General features: G+C 38.1%; 1 protein-coding gene across 11 annotated transcripts in view; it reads left to right on the top strand.

Moving 5' to 3' along the window:
• Nucleotides 1-16424, top strand: part of RBM33 (RNA binding motif protein 33) — a 102798-nt gene that overhangs the window by 18647 nt on the left and 67727 nt on the right. For 10 of the 11 annotated variants that reach the window (XR_012628954.1, XR_012628955.1, XM_074868756.1 and 7 more), the window contains exons 5-8: nucleotides 414-714; nucleotides 1841-1951; nucleotides 8100-8271; nucleotides 15355-15563. Coding sequence is in view for 9 of the 11 variants with exons in the window: in XM_074868756.1 (XP_074724857.1) it covers nucleotides 414-714; nucleotides 1841-1951; nucleotides 8100-8271; nucleotides 15355-15563 (793 nt within the window). In the remaining 2 variants the exon portion in view is untranslated. Of the gene's footprint in view, nucleotides 1-413; nucleotides 715-1840; nucleotides 1952-6127; nucleotides 6282-8099; nucleotides 8272-15354; nucleotides 15564-16424 lie in introns of those variants that run through there. The other variant, XM_074868813.1, reaches the window with a different exon arrangement.

Genomic DNA, 16424 nt, shown 5'->3' with positions numbered 1-16424 from the left:
CTGAATTCAAGATAATCAAGGAGGAACAATATGAATATATTTAATGAAAAATAATTTACTAGCATATTCTGAAAGGTTGGGAAAACAGATGCAATTATAGTAATTTTGTGTACTTTTTGTTAGTCTTCGAATTAAAATTGAATCCAGTCTGTTTTGGTTACCAAGCAGGACTTTTGCCAGTTTGACCTGCTAAACCATCTGGTTGGTTTGATTCCCCTGGTCAAATAGCCTGCAGCTGGTGATAAGCTGCAGTACATTGTGTTATGGGAATATGGCACAGAGTCAAATAGTGTATGAGGTATAATTTTGTCAACCAACTTAGAGAATTTGATTTTGTTGGCTTTGTTTTGCTAAATCTTTGAGTAGTGACTGTTACGCTTCAACCTCTGAATTTTTTCCTCCCTATACCATAGTTCTCAAGGTGTCACAGTTAGCCTCAGTGCTACATCTGGCATACTTTCGTCATACAGCCTCTCTGAGACCATCAATGATCCATCAATAGAACATGAGTCTGAGTATGACCAAGGGGAAGATGAAATTGTTTATGACAAATCTGAAGCACCTGAAGTATATGCTTCAGAGTATGCAGAGGAAGGACATTATGAAGTCAATGATCCTGAACTGACAGAAGACCAAATAGAATATGGGGAAGAGCCTGGAGAAGATGATGAAGTGCTAGACCTTGAAATCAATGAACCCCTAGATGAATTTCCAGTGAGTTTCTTTCTATTGTATCTTCAAAGATAACATTACTTCATGTGCATAGGGTTTTAGACTGATTTGAAATCTGTTTACCTCCCTGGGGAGGAGGGGAAATTAGACCTATTATCACTGTCTGCCAGTTTCTTTATCTAGGCTGTGACAAAGTTTGTGTTGACAGCTTGTTTGGCGGTAGGTAATGCTCCTTTGTCATGCTGGAAGGCAGTTGAGAATCATGACCTTGAGGATTGTATCCTTAAGGAAGAAAACAGCTTTGTGTGGTGGAGATACACTGCCAATTGTTAGAAGTACTTAATGCAAAAGCTTTTATCCAGGCTTTAGACAAGATCTGATAAAGTCCTTCGAAGGTGAAAAGATTATTGACCTGCTAAAGACATCTTTAAGGTGCTAATATCCCAAAGTGATTGATGTCCTGCGTGTTCATCCTTTTTGTAACTGAGAACTGTCTAAACCTGAATAAAGAGATTGGAGGTTAGTTCAGAAAATGTCACCTGCATAATTCAATATAATTTAAGCAGTGTGTTAGAGAACATGCACTGGCTTTAATTGCTGGTGAAATGATTTAATCTTAATTAAAACTGTATGTGATCAGTGATGTGTTTTAAAATACAAGCAAACTTATTTAAGAAAGGTTTTTTTCTCGTTTTATGTTCATAATTGTTTGGAATTGAACCTGTTCATATGTAAACACTTGCAGAATGTTTTAAGAATGTTTATATTTCTGATGGGGTAAAGTCTGATGTTGGTGTATATGTGCTATAAGTGCATGTTTTCTTTGGTAAGAAAGTACTGCAGTGTTTGCTTCATGAATTTGTAATCAAAGGGTGTAGAAGTACAGAAGTAGATGGGGTAAACAGTAGTAGATGGGATCTTTATGGTGACATTGCTGGCATCTGAATGAAAACTGTTTTGGTTCAGTTTTTAATATTGAAATCATTGTCTAGTTAAAAGCCCTGCTAATTATACCTTATGATATGTCACTTATTATTGCCAGTTCTGATAGATAAAATACTTCCAATTCGGGAAACTGTAACAATGCATACAGACCCCATCTCGTAACAGGTTTGTGATTCTGTAAAGTTGGCTTATGCCTTTTCACCCTCATGTGTTATTGCTTTAGGATGAAGACTACATGCAGTCATATAATGAGCAAGCAATGGAAGATCAAGAAGAATATACAGCTGATGAGGAGCTGGAAGAATCCCAGACAATGACAAATGAATCGGAAGAGGTATGTTGCGAATTTAATGGAAATTTAAAATTAGTTGTTTCAGAATTTGGATTTGTAGAATTGCCCATATTTCTGGGTAAGAACTGATGCAACTTTGCCAATGTTGAATTATTGGTGATGTTACTCTTTGTATAAGATTAATTGTGATAGCATCTATATTGTCAGATAGATGAGATCCCCTCTTCCCCTTGGGATGAAAATCGTAAGGAAGAGCTCAAAATGTCCATAGTTAATCTTAGCTTCAACATTAGAAACTTCAGGGGCCCTTATGGGTAGCAGAATGATAGTAATACTGCATGCTGTGTGTTAAATCTCTAATAGCTATGGTGCCTCACTTTCCAGATGGATAATTTGCTGCTGTTGGGAGTATAGATACCGTTCTTGGGTATCCTTTGAGGAGGAATGTGAGCATGGAAGGTTCTGTATGTTAGAAAGACAAAGGTCAGGTTGGTTGTTGTTTTGAAAGAACTTGTGTTGGGATTTAAATTTCTGTGAAGTGTATGTTAATTCTTCAATTAGGGAAAAGGATGAGTTCCTTCATTTGCAAGAAGAAAACTTAGGCCAAAAACTGTGAAATACACGTTCACTGGTTATAGCCTGGAACAGTGGTGTCATACCTGTTATTAATTTGCAGCAAGTTTTTGATCTGGGATTTTTTTCCTTTCCCCACCAGGAATCTGATTTAATATTACTTTTATTCCAGTTCTTAATTAAATGGGATTGAATGGATTACCTGCTGAGAAGTGTAGTCAGAGTGTGTTCCCTCTTTGGAGCTTTAACTCATCAGGAAATTAATTCCTCAAAGACGCAGCAGCGTTATTCTATGAAGTTCTAACAAATGGGTGTGCCGTGATATTCTAGTTGTATCAAATTTACTACAATAAAACAACATTCTTTGGTAGGTGAAGAGATGCATTGAAAGGGACCACCTGCATTATTCAGTCTGCTGTTGCAAGTGGGACATCTTACAGCAAATATACCTTAACGTAGTTAATTTCCTAAGTATTGAATCTACCCTTCCAAAGAAACACTTTTTATTCATACCTGGATTATATACACTTTTCTTCTGGTGTTTTAAAAGCAGACTCATGTGTTTGTGCTGTCTGCAGCCACAGTCTGAGTTGATGAAAGCGCTGCACATCGTGTAAAATTAAGCACATAGTTGGGATTTGCTGTCAAACTTACTGCTTTAAAAAGGCACAGCTTCATTTTTAGAGTATGAACTAGTGAGAATTCTGTAATAATCACATTCTCTACATTTGTCCAATTCAGAATTAAATTACTTTCATTCGAAAGATAACATTAATGCAAGTTTTTCATTGATTTTGTTGATATTGTTTTTAGAGGATTTGTTCATCGTGTAATATGAACGTTTTGGCCACATCTTTATTCACTCAGTCTACATTCTGGCTTTATCCTGATGGCTTGCAGATTGCCACAAGTTCCTTGTTTCCAAAGTAGCATCATCTTTTTATTCCTTTATTTCATATGTAGCTTCTTTACAATTGTCAGTAGGCTTAATTCTACTCTCCAAATGAGAATACCACAAAGGGAGATAACCTTTGTAGACTATGCGCTTCTGTTTATTACGTGGTTTGATGCATGCCTCCAGCTCTGAATGGTTTTGTTCTTTATTGGAGTGTTATGTAACAGCACTCCTCCTTAAATCTCATAACACTGCTTGTAAACAAAGGGTAATTGTTGACGTTCTCCTGGAGAAAATGCAACACAAGAATGGAACTGTAATAGATGCAGTACAAATAAATGGCATTATTATTTCCCGATTGAAACTTGGCATCCAAATAACTGAGAGTGATAAAGTGTTTCGTAGTGTTGTATTTTAATCAGTTTCCACATTAAAACTGAATAAAGCATCTTATTATATTGTAAGAAGAAATTTTGTAAACCAGGAGAGAAGCTGACTGGTTGGGGAATTGGAACACGATGAGGGGAAACTGGTGAAAAGGGCAGTGAGACACCTGTTAGGACAGGCACTCATGGAGGTGTGAGGAAGAGGCAAGTTTGTGTCCTTGGCCAAATTAGGTTCAAGGCATGCTTTTCCACTTGATATTTAATTTGAAACAGTGCTTAGAACTTGGATTTTCAGTAAATAACACTGTTTGTGAAACTTCCTTGAAAAATGTAGCAATACTTCAGAAAATATTTGTGCCTTCCTAAGGTACAAAGCAAAACCCAGTACCCGGAAGTTTCAACAGCAAATAGGTGTGGTAAACTTGTCAGTTACATGAATTATCATGTCCTAAATATTTTTATAGGAATAATATCATTAATTATTTCTGCAAAATGTTCTTAAAAATGTAACCTCCTGAAATTAGAATTAATTTCTTTTATATTGGAACTAATCTGTGAAGTCTATGATAGGGGGTTTGTCACTGCATAAATTTAACCCATGTCTTGGGTTGTGCTGATAAGAAATGATGAGGACTTCAATCAAGAAAACATTTAATGAAGAAGTAGTGCTGCATACTGCTTTTCTTTTGATAAAATACAGACTTGGAAAAAAAAGGCCAATGCATCTGTCTGTCGAATTGTTCCATCTGTGTTTAGCCAAAACTTACGCATTTTAGTTCTTTTGTTTAAGTTTGAAGCTGCTACCTGTCAGCCTGGAGGAAGATGGTGAAGAGTGCAAATCAAAATAGCCAAGTTTTAAACATTTAGAAGCTCTTAGGTTTGGTTTTTTTATTCCCATTTTTCATCTGTGAAGTGGAGGTGCCCTTGGAATAGGTGTAACATCCTCTTATCTCCTCTCTGTTCTTTCTTGATCCCTTAGGATTGAGCAATTGCTGTTGTTTCAGTGCCAGCCTCTGGTAGAAGCCTCCACTGCTTATTTTCTAGCTAGTTAATAAAAGTTCTTTGTTTCACCTTTGTGATGTTCCATGTGGAAGGAATCTGGTTTAGCCTTTATAACACTACCTGTTTTGTACATCTTGGCAATCTCCGACACAGAGCTCTCCAGAACACTTGACAGTCCTGTGTTTGGGAGGATACTGTGCTAAGGTCAGCATTTACCATGCTGACTAGTGTTTTCTCCTGTGTTCCTTGGGCTATGTCTGTTATCAGTCCTGCAGCTGCTTGGTAAGCTGTTTGGGACAGGAGTACTCTTCTCCATAGCAGATCATAACCCAGCGTGGGGAGTTCTGGTCAGTGGCTGGGATTTATGGCATAATTATTTAATGAGGATGGCAGAAAACTCTGACCTTGTGATAGAAGAAAGGTCATTATTTTTCTTCATAAGGAAGAGTCAGTAAAGCTCTTTGGTAGCTTAGTGTAAGGTGACATAATGGGAAATGTTAAGCTCCCTTTGAGGAGAGCTGCTAAGAAGCCTTGGCTAGCTAGTCCAGTCAAGTGACCTCAAGTGGCTGTTCAAGGACTGTTTACGTATATGCAGAGATATTCATGATTAGCAAGTATTAAATAGAATCCTGTAAGTACTAGTATATATTAATTCTATGTCTACACTTGTGTCTTTGCCTGTATAAATTTCTTCTGAAACAGAATCCATTCATATACTGTAATCTTGGCAAAACCACTCATCCTGTTAGGCTGGAGGTTGGAAAAGATGATCTAAAGAAGTCTTGCATGTGACAACTATTGGACAGATTGCGGGGGAAGGGTGTGTGTTCCTACATGGCTTAGATAACCTTTCCTGGAGCTATATGTAGAGAACATATGGTTGGTTGTCAGACATGTTTGTGTCTCCATCGCAACTAATATAAATCCCTCAATAATACATGTAATCAGACTTGGACATGGGTCAGTTAGCATTCTTGAGCACTGCCTTTCCTTAGTGCTGCTTTTTCATTAGCTCCTTTGATTTTTTTTTTTTGTGTGTCTTTGATATTTAATGCTTGTATGGCTGGTGTTTGTTAATAGCTGGCATGAGCATTATACTGATGAATAAAGTGAGTTAGACCCAGAAGACTACAGAATTGGTATAAGTGGCTAAGAATACCATAGTGTTGGTCCAGAAAAGTGAGAAATGTTTTTTATTGTTGCATAGAAAGTAGTTGTTTTGCAGTCTGTTACAACTTGCTTTTTTTTTTTTTGAATGGATTTTTTTTCCAAGAATGAATAATTATCAAAAGGCAACAGAGCTTCTACAGGTATTTTTCTGTAGCATTTCATTCAAGCATTGCAAAATTTTTCAGGACAGTGCAGACTGCCTTAACTGTTCTAGTCCTGATTCTGCAGTATGAGCCGCACAGAGCCTTGCACGAGTAAGTTTTGCACTCACAGATGAGATTACATGACTGAGACCAGTCTTCGCCAAATTCCAGTGGAGATTTTGAGGGACATGGACATACAAAGTGTAAGTGTCTGGGGTTTATGCTCTAAAGTAAAGCAGAAGGTCAGTGTAGTGAGAGAGCACATTTTGCAAAACAGCCACTCCGGTTCTGACTTCCAAAGCCTGTCCCGGAAGGGAAAGATTTTGAAGACAAACATTAAGACAGTAAAATGGGGTTTATGGTATTTAAAAACAGATTTGATAGAGATAGTGCTACTCCTTTCTCTTTTGGGAGTCCCTCTTTTGAAAATAAAATGCTAACACTGTCTTTCTCCCTTATTTTTGCTTTTTTATTAAATCACGGTAAGGTCTCTTTCCTTGCTAACATCCCTCCTCTGTTCCGTGAGTCTCAACTTCCTGTCCTCAGAGGTGCTTTTTGATTATACATGGAAATGTTAATCAGACCAGTTGTTCTCAGTTCAGGTTTGCTTTTGAGGTTAGGATTTCTTCCAGTCTTGAAGGATTTTTTTTTTTTTGCCTGCTATCCTGTCTGTTGGTTTTAGCTGCATTTTTTGATATGATAAAGTTGTTCTATTTTAAAAAGATACTTTTATATGAGCCTTAAAGCTTTTTGTAACCTTTAGCTATTTTCTTAGCTATATTGTAAAGCATTTTTGTGAGGTCATGAAATGTAGTACTTGAATTTTGTCTGGAATGGTGTGATGGTTTAGCCCCTGCCGGGGTCTGAGACCACGCGGCCGCTGCCCCTCCCCCACAAAGGGAGTGAAATACAAAGCCCCGAGACTGAGATAAGGAGAGGTTTAATACAACAGAGCAACAGCAACACAACAAACAATAACAATAACAGTGATAACAATGAACAGAGCAAAGTACATAACGATACAGCAAAGAGAACTGGTTGCGCCAATCCACGCGATCACCGATTCTTCCCACGCTCGCGCCCGGACGTGATGTCAGCATGATATATGAATAACCCGGCTAGAGCTTCCCCCCACTGCTGGGGAAACGTAACCCTATCCTGGCTAAACCAGGACAAATGGATAAACCACATTCTGAGATAAGGAGGTGATAAAATGAAAATAGCTCGGGATCAGTAGCCCATTAAAGCCCAGTAACTAAGTGTACAGATCATTTATTCACCAGACCAAAGTTGGAGTAGCTTTGAGCTTGATTTGTTTTTTCCATTCTTCTCCTTTTTTTTTCATTTGATGGAGAGGGATCCGTTTTCTTTTGGGACATCGTTTCATCTAAATAAGTGTTCTCTGTTATAGGGAGAACTGGAAGGTAAATGAGGACAAAGGAGTAGCATTGCAATATACAAATTTAGTGTATTCAAATTTTATCCAATCCTGTTCTCTAGTCTCTTTGTCAATGGCTGAATTAAAATTGGGAAGTGTTCAAGGAGTAGGAAAAAAGTAAAAACAAGTACAGTTATACATACCTAGAGGAATAAAACTGAGATGTAAGGTTATCTGTTGTTAAGAAATGAAAAAAAAAATGTAATCTTTGTATTACTTGAATCTGGTAGTATCCCAGGTTTGCATCTTAGTCAGTTCCATGATAAAATGTTGCTTTGTGTGCAAAAGTAGCTACTGTTCAGATGGTGATTCTAACTGGAGTTTCCGTATTCCCTTAAATATTGTAGCAAAATGGGTTTTCTCAATAGATTTTTACTATATAATTTATTATATAATTCATATTTCCATATTTTAAAAATTCACTAAGCTTTTAAATGTTCACTGAGTTATGTATGAGAACAATGTATAATGCCAGCAAAATTTGTACAAAGGGACCTTTAAAGAAAGCTTTGTCTTTTGACGCTCACTGATCACGAGAAAGTAGATTTTTCAGTTTGCATGTCCTCTGTATTTTGTGATTCAGGCAGCTATTGAATCTCTGGAACTTCAAGAAGAAACAAAAGAAGAATCTGATGAAGAGGAGGATGATGATGAAGAGTCTGGACGATTACGTTTCAAAACTGAACGGAAAGAAGGAACAATAATTAGGCTCTCAGATGTGACAAGAGAAAGGAGAAACATTCCAGAAACTTTGGGTGAGGTTTTGTGGCAATGGACTATTTTGAAGAGCTATAATAAAAGAAAGTAAAAGGCTTGCCAAAACTTTTAGAAAAGAGTTTCATGGCAAAAGATCAGTGTCCTCTGACTTAGACTGGCCTACATCTAAGTTGTCCAAAACCATGTGTAGTCTGTTGTAGTATGTGTAGTGTCCATCTCCTTGGGAATAGTGTTTAAGCATACCATGGTTTGAAAACCAGTGCAGTGTTTGTTCATTGAGACTTTTCTTGTGTCTATAAAAGCTGTCCTGTTTTCAAGCAGCAGCTATCTGATCTATACTTCAGTAAGTATTGTGGTGGAATACATTTTAAGGAATTCCTTTGGACTTCCATCCTTGGAAGATTTTCAGTTGATAAAACGAATCTTGTTACTTGTGTTCTGCTGTGAAATACCTGCATGTTTGCTGTTTTCCCCCAGGAGTGTAAGTGTGCTATGAACCTGTTGCGTTCCTACTGTTGGATTGGCATAGAGAAATTGTAACTTGCTGGGAAGTGTGTTAGAAAAATACAGAAACCTCTGTTTTCTGGGTTCAGTTTTTCTAACATGGAACTTTTATACCACCTTGATTCCTTAGGCGTTGTCTAAAAGAGTATATTTTCTTTGTATTTGAGTAGCATAACACAAGTGTGTGTGTTTCTAGGATTACTGCTCCATGCGGCTAATGAATTTGCCGCTGCTGTTTCAGAAGAAGCAGTAGATTTTCAGCTTTCTTGCAGCTGCTTTGTAAATAAAATCACACTGGTTATGGTTTTGAGAGTTAACTTCAAGACCCCTCATGTGCCCTAGGTACTCATGTATCTGATACCGGTGGTGTACCTGCCCCACTGGGGATAACTATATTGCCTCTTCATGTTGGCCTTATGCTGGTGGTAATAATAATAATAGTAATAATAAAAAATCAAATTAGAAAGGTGATATTAGGGAGAGTTTTGCTTTCGGAAAGGTGTACCATTCTCATGGTTTCGCTACTGAACCAAAATACCAATTCAAACTATGGAGAAAAAGCCCTGATCTTTTGAAGAGAATCAAGATATGCAAGAGGTGAACTGGTAATGAAGGCATATTGTCAGATACTGTTGGCTAATTGTCAGGTACCACTGGAAGATGATGTATATTTTGATGATACTTCAAGTTTTGCCAGACTGCAGGGATGGATTATTCATGCAGGATTGCTTTAGGAAGGGTGCCATGCAGCTTGAGCTTGGAAGCTGGGTGCTTCTGCTTGCTTTCTACATGAGTCAGTGTGATTGAGGCAACGGGATTTTGGAATTACATTCCCAGAGCACATACTTAGATTGCTGGAACTTGTCCTGATGAAATTTTCCTCTTACCTTAAAGGCCTTTCTTTGCAAAGGATGTTAGTTCTATGGATTTTGCTTGAGTTGCATAGCTTACTAATTCTTTAATTCTGTTGCAAGGAATTTCAACTTTTACTATGCCTGCAAAAATTGAGAAGCCTTAATTCTATAACAAAGGTGTTGCAGCTAAGAGGACTTGTTCACGAGCAGTAAGGACTCAGCTGCAGAGGCTGAACCATACTTTCACAGTGGTATTCATGTAGGCCGTGTCATGCTGTGAGAGGCATGTCAGTGCATGATTTTGAATCAAGGTCTTTCTCATATTTGAATCAAGGTGTTTCTCATATGTTTTATTTTTAATTTAATTTTTAGCAAATAGCTCTTCTTACTTGCAATTTCAGGCAAAGTGTGTATTAAGGGCCTTTATTCAGCATTGTTTTGATAATCAAGAATTGATTCTGATTAGAATAAAATTGAAGGGAACCCTCTAGAGGCACAGAGTAGTCTGTATGAGCAAGGGATGTTTTAACTGAGGTGCATTCCAAATGTGTTTTTGACCATAAAACCATGTTTCTACATACCTCATGCAGACCATATCTTATACGAAGGTGCTGGTGGCTTTACAAAGCAGAATATTTTAAAAACAAGAGTGCACTGGAATAGCTAAATCTCTGCACATAATTGCAAAGTAAATGACAATTGCATGCATTTTCGTCTATCTGTGGATTTACTCTATGTAAAGACAAGACCAGCCAATGAGGAGAAAACCTGTAGTGGCGCTTGACTGTTAAAGGAACAATGATTCGAATTAGACTTATTTTTCAGTGTAATTTTAAGTGATTTGGGATGTAGCTCTGAGATGTAGGGAAGAGGTGATGCAAATATGGATAAATGTATAAACTGAAGAGCTGTTTTCTGAAACTAATTTTTGGCAAAAATACAGTCTTGCTGTTGTGAAATGGTTTCTATTTCTACTAATTTTTCACATTAATTTGTTGATAAAGAGACCAAATGGTTGACCATGTGGTGGAAAGTTAAACAGCAAAAAATACTCATTTGCATATAAATATATGCTTGCTTTTGAGATTATAGAGCAAATTTTTACAGATGTTACTGGTTTAAAAATGAAACTTCATTGCAGAGCTACATGTCCTTACTTCAAAATCTGAACATAGTTGAGAAAACACTTAAAGAGGAATTAACATTTCAGTTGAAGTTACAAACGTAATTTTCATCCTGTCACATTTTGGTGACCTTTTGTGACAGCTTGTCTCTATTGGAGGAGTGCATTCTTACTTGCTGATTAAAGATGTCATTTGAAACCATTTTATTACCAGCGATAGTGAAATTAATCTTGACACTTAGAGACACTAGAAAAATAATTGCTGATTCACTGCATTAACTGTGTATGTGAGAACTGTACAGTCAAGATGAGAATAAGTGTGTGCTGGTAAAAAAATATGTAAAAATACAGAGTATTCTCATGAACATAGGTGAGATTTCCTCAACATTTCTTTACCCAAAATAATGTAAGTAGTGGTTTTGAAAAGTGTAAAGGAGAGGTATTGTAGGACAACAACACAGTTGATTTTTAGAGATACTGAGTTTGTCATCTTTGAGAAATACGTAACTTCTTTCAGTGCATGTAGTTGAAGTCTTCCCAGAGTTGGAATTGTCATTATGCTCTGGATTTAGTTACTGTTAAGGAATGTGAAGAAGAAAAATGGCTTTGTTTGGCATCACCAAACTATAAAGTATTCCTTCTGTACCTAATTTAAAAAACAAAACAAAACCCTACACTTAATGCAGAGCCACTTGCCAAGCGATAACAAAGGTTATTGGATGTGGTAGTATATGTCCTGCTTAGTTGGCTTATGTTCACTCTGATAATTAGTGGCTGAGATTTTGAGCAAGACTAGGAAATTAAAATGAGTGGTTTCACTGTTGTCCTGTTGCACTGTATGCAGAAGGACATAGTGTAGTCAGGTTGCAAGTGTGGATGATGGAGAGAAAAAAGTTAAAGGAGAACATTTGCTTGCTATCTCAATTTAAATTGCATATTTATGTAAATGTATATGTATATTTTTTTTAATAGCTGTTCTGGAATGTGATTTATGTTGTAAATCTCTGCATTATCCAGGATAATAGGGATTCTGGGATTCTCAAACCTGGGGATTTGAAATGCTGTTGATCTCAGGGAGCAACCCAAGGCAGACATAGCCTTGGAGACCTGCATTCAGGGTTGGTGTAGGCAGGAGCCGGTGGCTGAGTACCGGCAGCAGCCTGCACGCACTGTGCAGGGGACATGGCAGCATCCAGCCTGGCTCAGTGTGCTTCGGTCACGATGCACACAAGCTCTTAGCCAGCAAGAAGCAGCGGGCCTTTTCATGCGAATACCTGGCAGTGCTTTGGAAGAATCTAGGGAGGGAAAGAGGATCTCTTCTTCCTCTGCTCATCACCTCTTTTCTAGTTAGCAGTCTGATCTTGCTTTCAAGGAAGACAGGGACTATTTTCCTTGCTCCCCTCCCTGAAAAACTGTCTTGCACACTCTCCTCTCCTTCATCTCTGCGTGTCTGGCACAATGCTCTCAAATTCAATAAACAGCCCACCAAATAATCGAGCTGACTATATTTTGCTGCGTGGTGACTGATAGCAATATAAAGCACTTGAGGTATTCCTGAGTTCACTGCATGAGTCTTCCCTTCTGCAGTCTGTCGCTGAGGCTCTGAACCTGCAGTTTTGTGTGTAAGCAGGATTCTTTGCAGGTAGGACACTTGCCTGCAGTGGCATGTAGTGGGGGAAGTATGCTTGATGTTAATGTAATCCTACTTTTTTGTTTTTTTTAAATCAAATGGTTATATTGTACTTCTGTGGTCATAGATATGGTGTGAATGTAATGATGCTTGCTGCAGTGAATTTATGGGGGTTTTTGTTTTGGTTGGGATATTTTTTGAAGGTCAGTGTTACACGTTTTCACTTTTCTGGCTGAAAAACTATGTGGGCTGTGCCTTTAAGGAAGGACTCAGCCTTTAAAGTTTGAGAACCTTTGTGTAAAGTGAGTAGGAAAACAATTAGTTTATTTTAAAGAGAGTGAAAAGTACCTGCACATCGAAGATCATCAGGACTGACTTTGCCCTGGATGCTGTCATCCCTTCCCCAAGCTTAATCAGCACAGTCCTCCGAAGTAATTTTGTTTGAAGCAGCCCATTTTTTTTTTCTAAAGTTGTTTCTATTCAGTGTCATTTGATACGTGCTCAAGAGGCTGAGAGACTCAGACATGATCTTCTTGCCTTGTAGGAAGTCTAGCTCTATTCCCAGGATCATTAAGAATTGCTTTCCTCACATGTGACTTCTAATCTGTTTAATAGGAGATAGTTTCTTATCCTGAATGAATATCAGTGGTAGGTACTTGTTGCAATGACTGAACTTTGCTTTCCAAACTACCTTGCTAAATTCAGGGTTGTAGTGTGGAAGATGCAGAAAAATTGCCCTGTCTGTCTTATTTGTGGAAGAAAAAGAAAACTTTTGGCTAGCAGCATGCCCAGGGTGCCCTGCAGGATTTGGATCTGCTCTGATTAAAGGGAGGAGAGCTATTGCTTTGCAGTGTAATGACACCATGTCTTCCCATAAGTACGTGGGAGCTACAGGTTGGACTTTCCTGCAGACCAACTAAAAGCTGATGTTCACCCTTTCGCACTTGCAAGCTGGTGAAGAAGCTGAACTTGCTGCAGGTGTGAACAGGAAGGAAGCTTGAAATCAGAGCTCTGTTTTTCCTGTTAAACCAGCTTTTTTCATCCCTGACAGCTAAGGATGGATAAGGTGGTTTAGTCTCATCTAATGCTTTTGATTGCTTTGGACAAGAGTACATTTGTCTTAATTTTCCTCAGAAATCCATAGTGTGCAAATGTAATTCCATACTAAGACTTGAGGGAGTGTGATTCTTTGCTGCCTTCTAAGCATGCTATGAGATTTTCCTGATAAAGCCTGATTGTCTGGGGCTCTGCCATTGTCTTGGAGCAGGTGCTAGGGCAAAGGTAGCATTTCATAAGAGTATCTGGTGTGATTGTAAATTAAGGCTTTATGCCACATAATTACATTGTCAGAGGGGAGAGAAGAGGAGATAGAGAAACTTGTCTCATCATCAACATCCAGAAATGAAATAGGAAACTATATGGCAGATCCTGGCCTTTAGGAGTCTGTGTGTTTGTAGACAGCCAGCAAGTTCTAAACTTTTCTTTTAAAGTCAGAAAGCCCCTGCTTTCTGGAGGTGCTAAATACCTCTGAAAACTGGGACATGCAAATTTATAATCTTTGCAGCTCAGTTGTGCAGGTGGTTTTTGTAGCCAGGTAAGAACAACTGTCACAGTGGGAATGCGCAGTGCTCACCCTTTTCTGCCCTTCTGTCAATCCTCAATTTCAGTGACTAATTGAGATTGCTTATGAAGATGTTTAAGATGGTGGTTTAAGAGGCTTTGGCTATTAGACTCACATTTTAATAGTTTTGTAATTGCTTTAGTTATGTATTCTTGATGGAGAATATATGGTGATGTGGAGATGTTGTAGTAGTGTCTCAGCTGCTGGACAGAAACTATTTTTATTCTGATCTTCAGATACTATAGCCACTATGTGTAGTATTGGCAAGTAAAAACACTTTGTCCTGAAAAGTGGTTCCTTTCCCAGTCTCCTTTAATGTTAAGAGCAAACTTTTTAAATGGAAAACTGGAATTCGTGCACTAATTGCTATTTATATGAATTCAAAATTATTTGTCAGGAGTGTGTTTCTTGTAGTTTAATTTTGCCCTGTTAGAGGTAGAAGCCAATTTTAGAGGTAACAAGGGATCTGACTGGCACATGGCAAAATCCTCAGCTGCATGTTTGGGTTAAAGTTTATCCCCTTTAAGTAAGTGAAACCGGGTGAGTGGCCCTGCTCATACTGTCACGGTGTGTTTCCTGAAGTTGGTTGTAGACTTTCTCTGTATGCCCAAGTAATTTGATTACGTGGGCCTGTTACTGCATGGTTTTCTCTTAATGTTATCAGCATTGTCCCAGGTTTCAAGCAAATTTGGCAGTCTTTGTTGAGTACCATCTGTTCTCTGGTGTTTACCTGTGATGTGAGTTGGGTGCGTGTTATCAGTGGCCATGTATTTGACCTGAGCTGAGCACATGTTTTGAACTGTGCTCTCTCTTAAGCGGAATTATCATTTGTAAATACACTTGGTTCTTAAACCACATGCAGTTGAATAAATACTAAGTAGTTACATTCTGGAAAAACACTTCAGTGACCAGAAAGCTTTGGAACAGGCCAATGTGCAGAAGAGTCTGGTAGATAAAATCTGTTTATGGTAAATGATATGTTGAGTCTTCCATATAAAGTTTAGTTTACTGGGGGTTTCACTGTGCTGCCTGACATCTCTGCAGATAAATGAGATGTTGTTTAAGATAACACAAATGTGAGAGGAACCACAGCTGCCTCTTACAGCATAAGGCAAACTTCAGTAGCTTTTTAAAAAAAAAAACCTGTCCAAACCTTTTGTCCATGTTTATTTACCTGCTGCTTTTTGCCTGTGCAACAGACACAAGTATCTGTGTGCTTTTAAAGATGTCTTTAATGAAATGTTAACATGCCACCTAAAGGAGATCAAAGTGCCTGCAAATTTTGTTAGTTGCAGGGATGCTTCTATAGTTCTAGCAATGGTTTGCATGATATTTTCCGTCTTTTCAGCACAAAGCTAAAATACTTTTTCCCCATCTCTCTCTTAACAGAACTTTCTGCAGAAGCTAAAGCAGCATTACTTGAATTTGAAGAGAGAGAAAGGCAGCTTAAACAGGGACGGTATGGCTCAAGGAGAGGAGGGAGAAGAGGAGGCTCGATTATGTGCCATGGAATGGGAGAACAAAGGAGAGACAATAATGATAGGGGAAGAATGAAGGATCACAGACCTGCACTGCTGCCAAACCAGCCATCAACAATGGTACCTTTTAATCCTTAGTATTCTTTGAACATACTTTCAGGAAATTATGGAGAAATGCATTCTGAACTGAATCTTTACAAAGGTGGAATATACCAGTGTACACTTTTTGCTCTTTCAGAGCACTGTTAGGCAAGATGGGGTTTGCATAACATGGTGATTGTGAAAGTATGTGCTTAGTCCTGTTACTGGCCTCAACTTGAAGAATCTCAAGGCCTCCAAGTGAAAAGTGGATTTCAACTCATACAACACAATCAGGCTTACCTACTGGTTTGCATAAGGATAGAGGAAAAAGTTAATTCCTCTGAGAAGTCCTCTACATGCAACATGGAAACATGTTCAGTCCCACATTATTAATAGTAATTCAGCTTAAAAAATATGATTCTGTAAAATAATTCTTGGTTTTTGTCAGACTAATATTTTTGCTGATAGTTCTAAAAAAATCTATTTGTATACCTGCCATGATACTATGGAGGCAAATAAAACCCTAGGAAGGTAATTGCCACTAGATAAATTAGTATCTTGGGATTTCAGATGAAATGTAGCTTTGTTACTCTTCCCCCCCATCCCGTGCTTTGTATCACAAACTAAAAGGTGTTATCTTTTTCCATCAAAAAAAACCCCTAAAACCCAGTGAGTCAAGTGGTAGCCCACACTTATTTTTGTTAATTGTCATAAAATGTACTGGAAGCTGAGATTGTAGAACAAAGCCTGTGTATGTCTTTGCAGGACAAGGTCATCTGTATTAAACAAAGGGGATTTTTTCCAACAGCAGTAACTCTAGGTGCTCATCACTAGCAGGAGTCGGTGGATATCTCAGCAGTTGAGAGCCCTGCAGTAGAATATTTCGTGCTTTTAAAACAG

Source organism: Strix uralensis, chromosome 1, assembly GCF_047716275.1.
Source record: "Strix uralensis isolate ZFMK-TIS-50842 chromosome 1, bStrUra1, whole genome shotgun sequence".
Lineage (NCBI taxonomy): Eukaryota > Metazoa > Chordata > Aves > Strigiformes > Strigidae > Strix > Strix uralensis.
The sequence above is the reverse complement of the archived record's forward strand: the minus strand, read 5'-3'. Positions and strand labels throughout refer to the sequence as shown.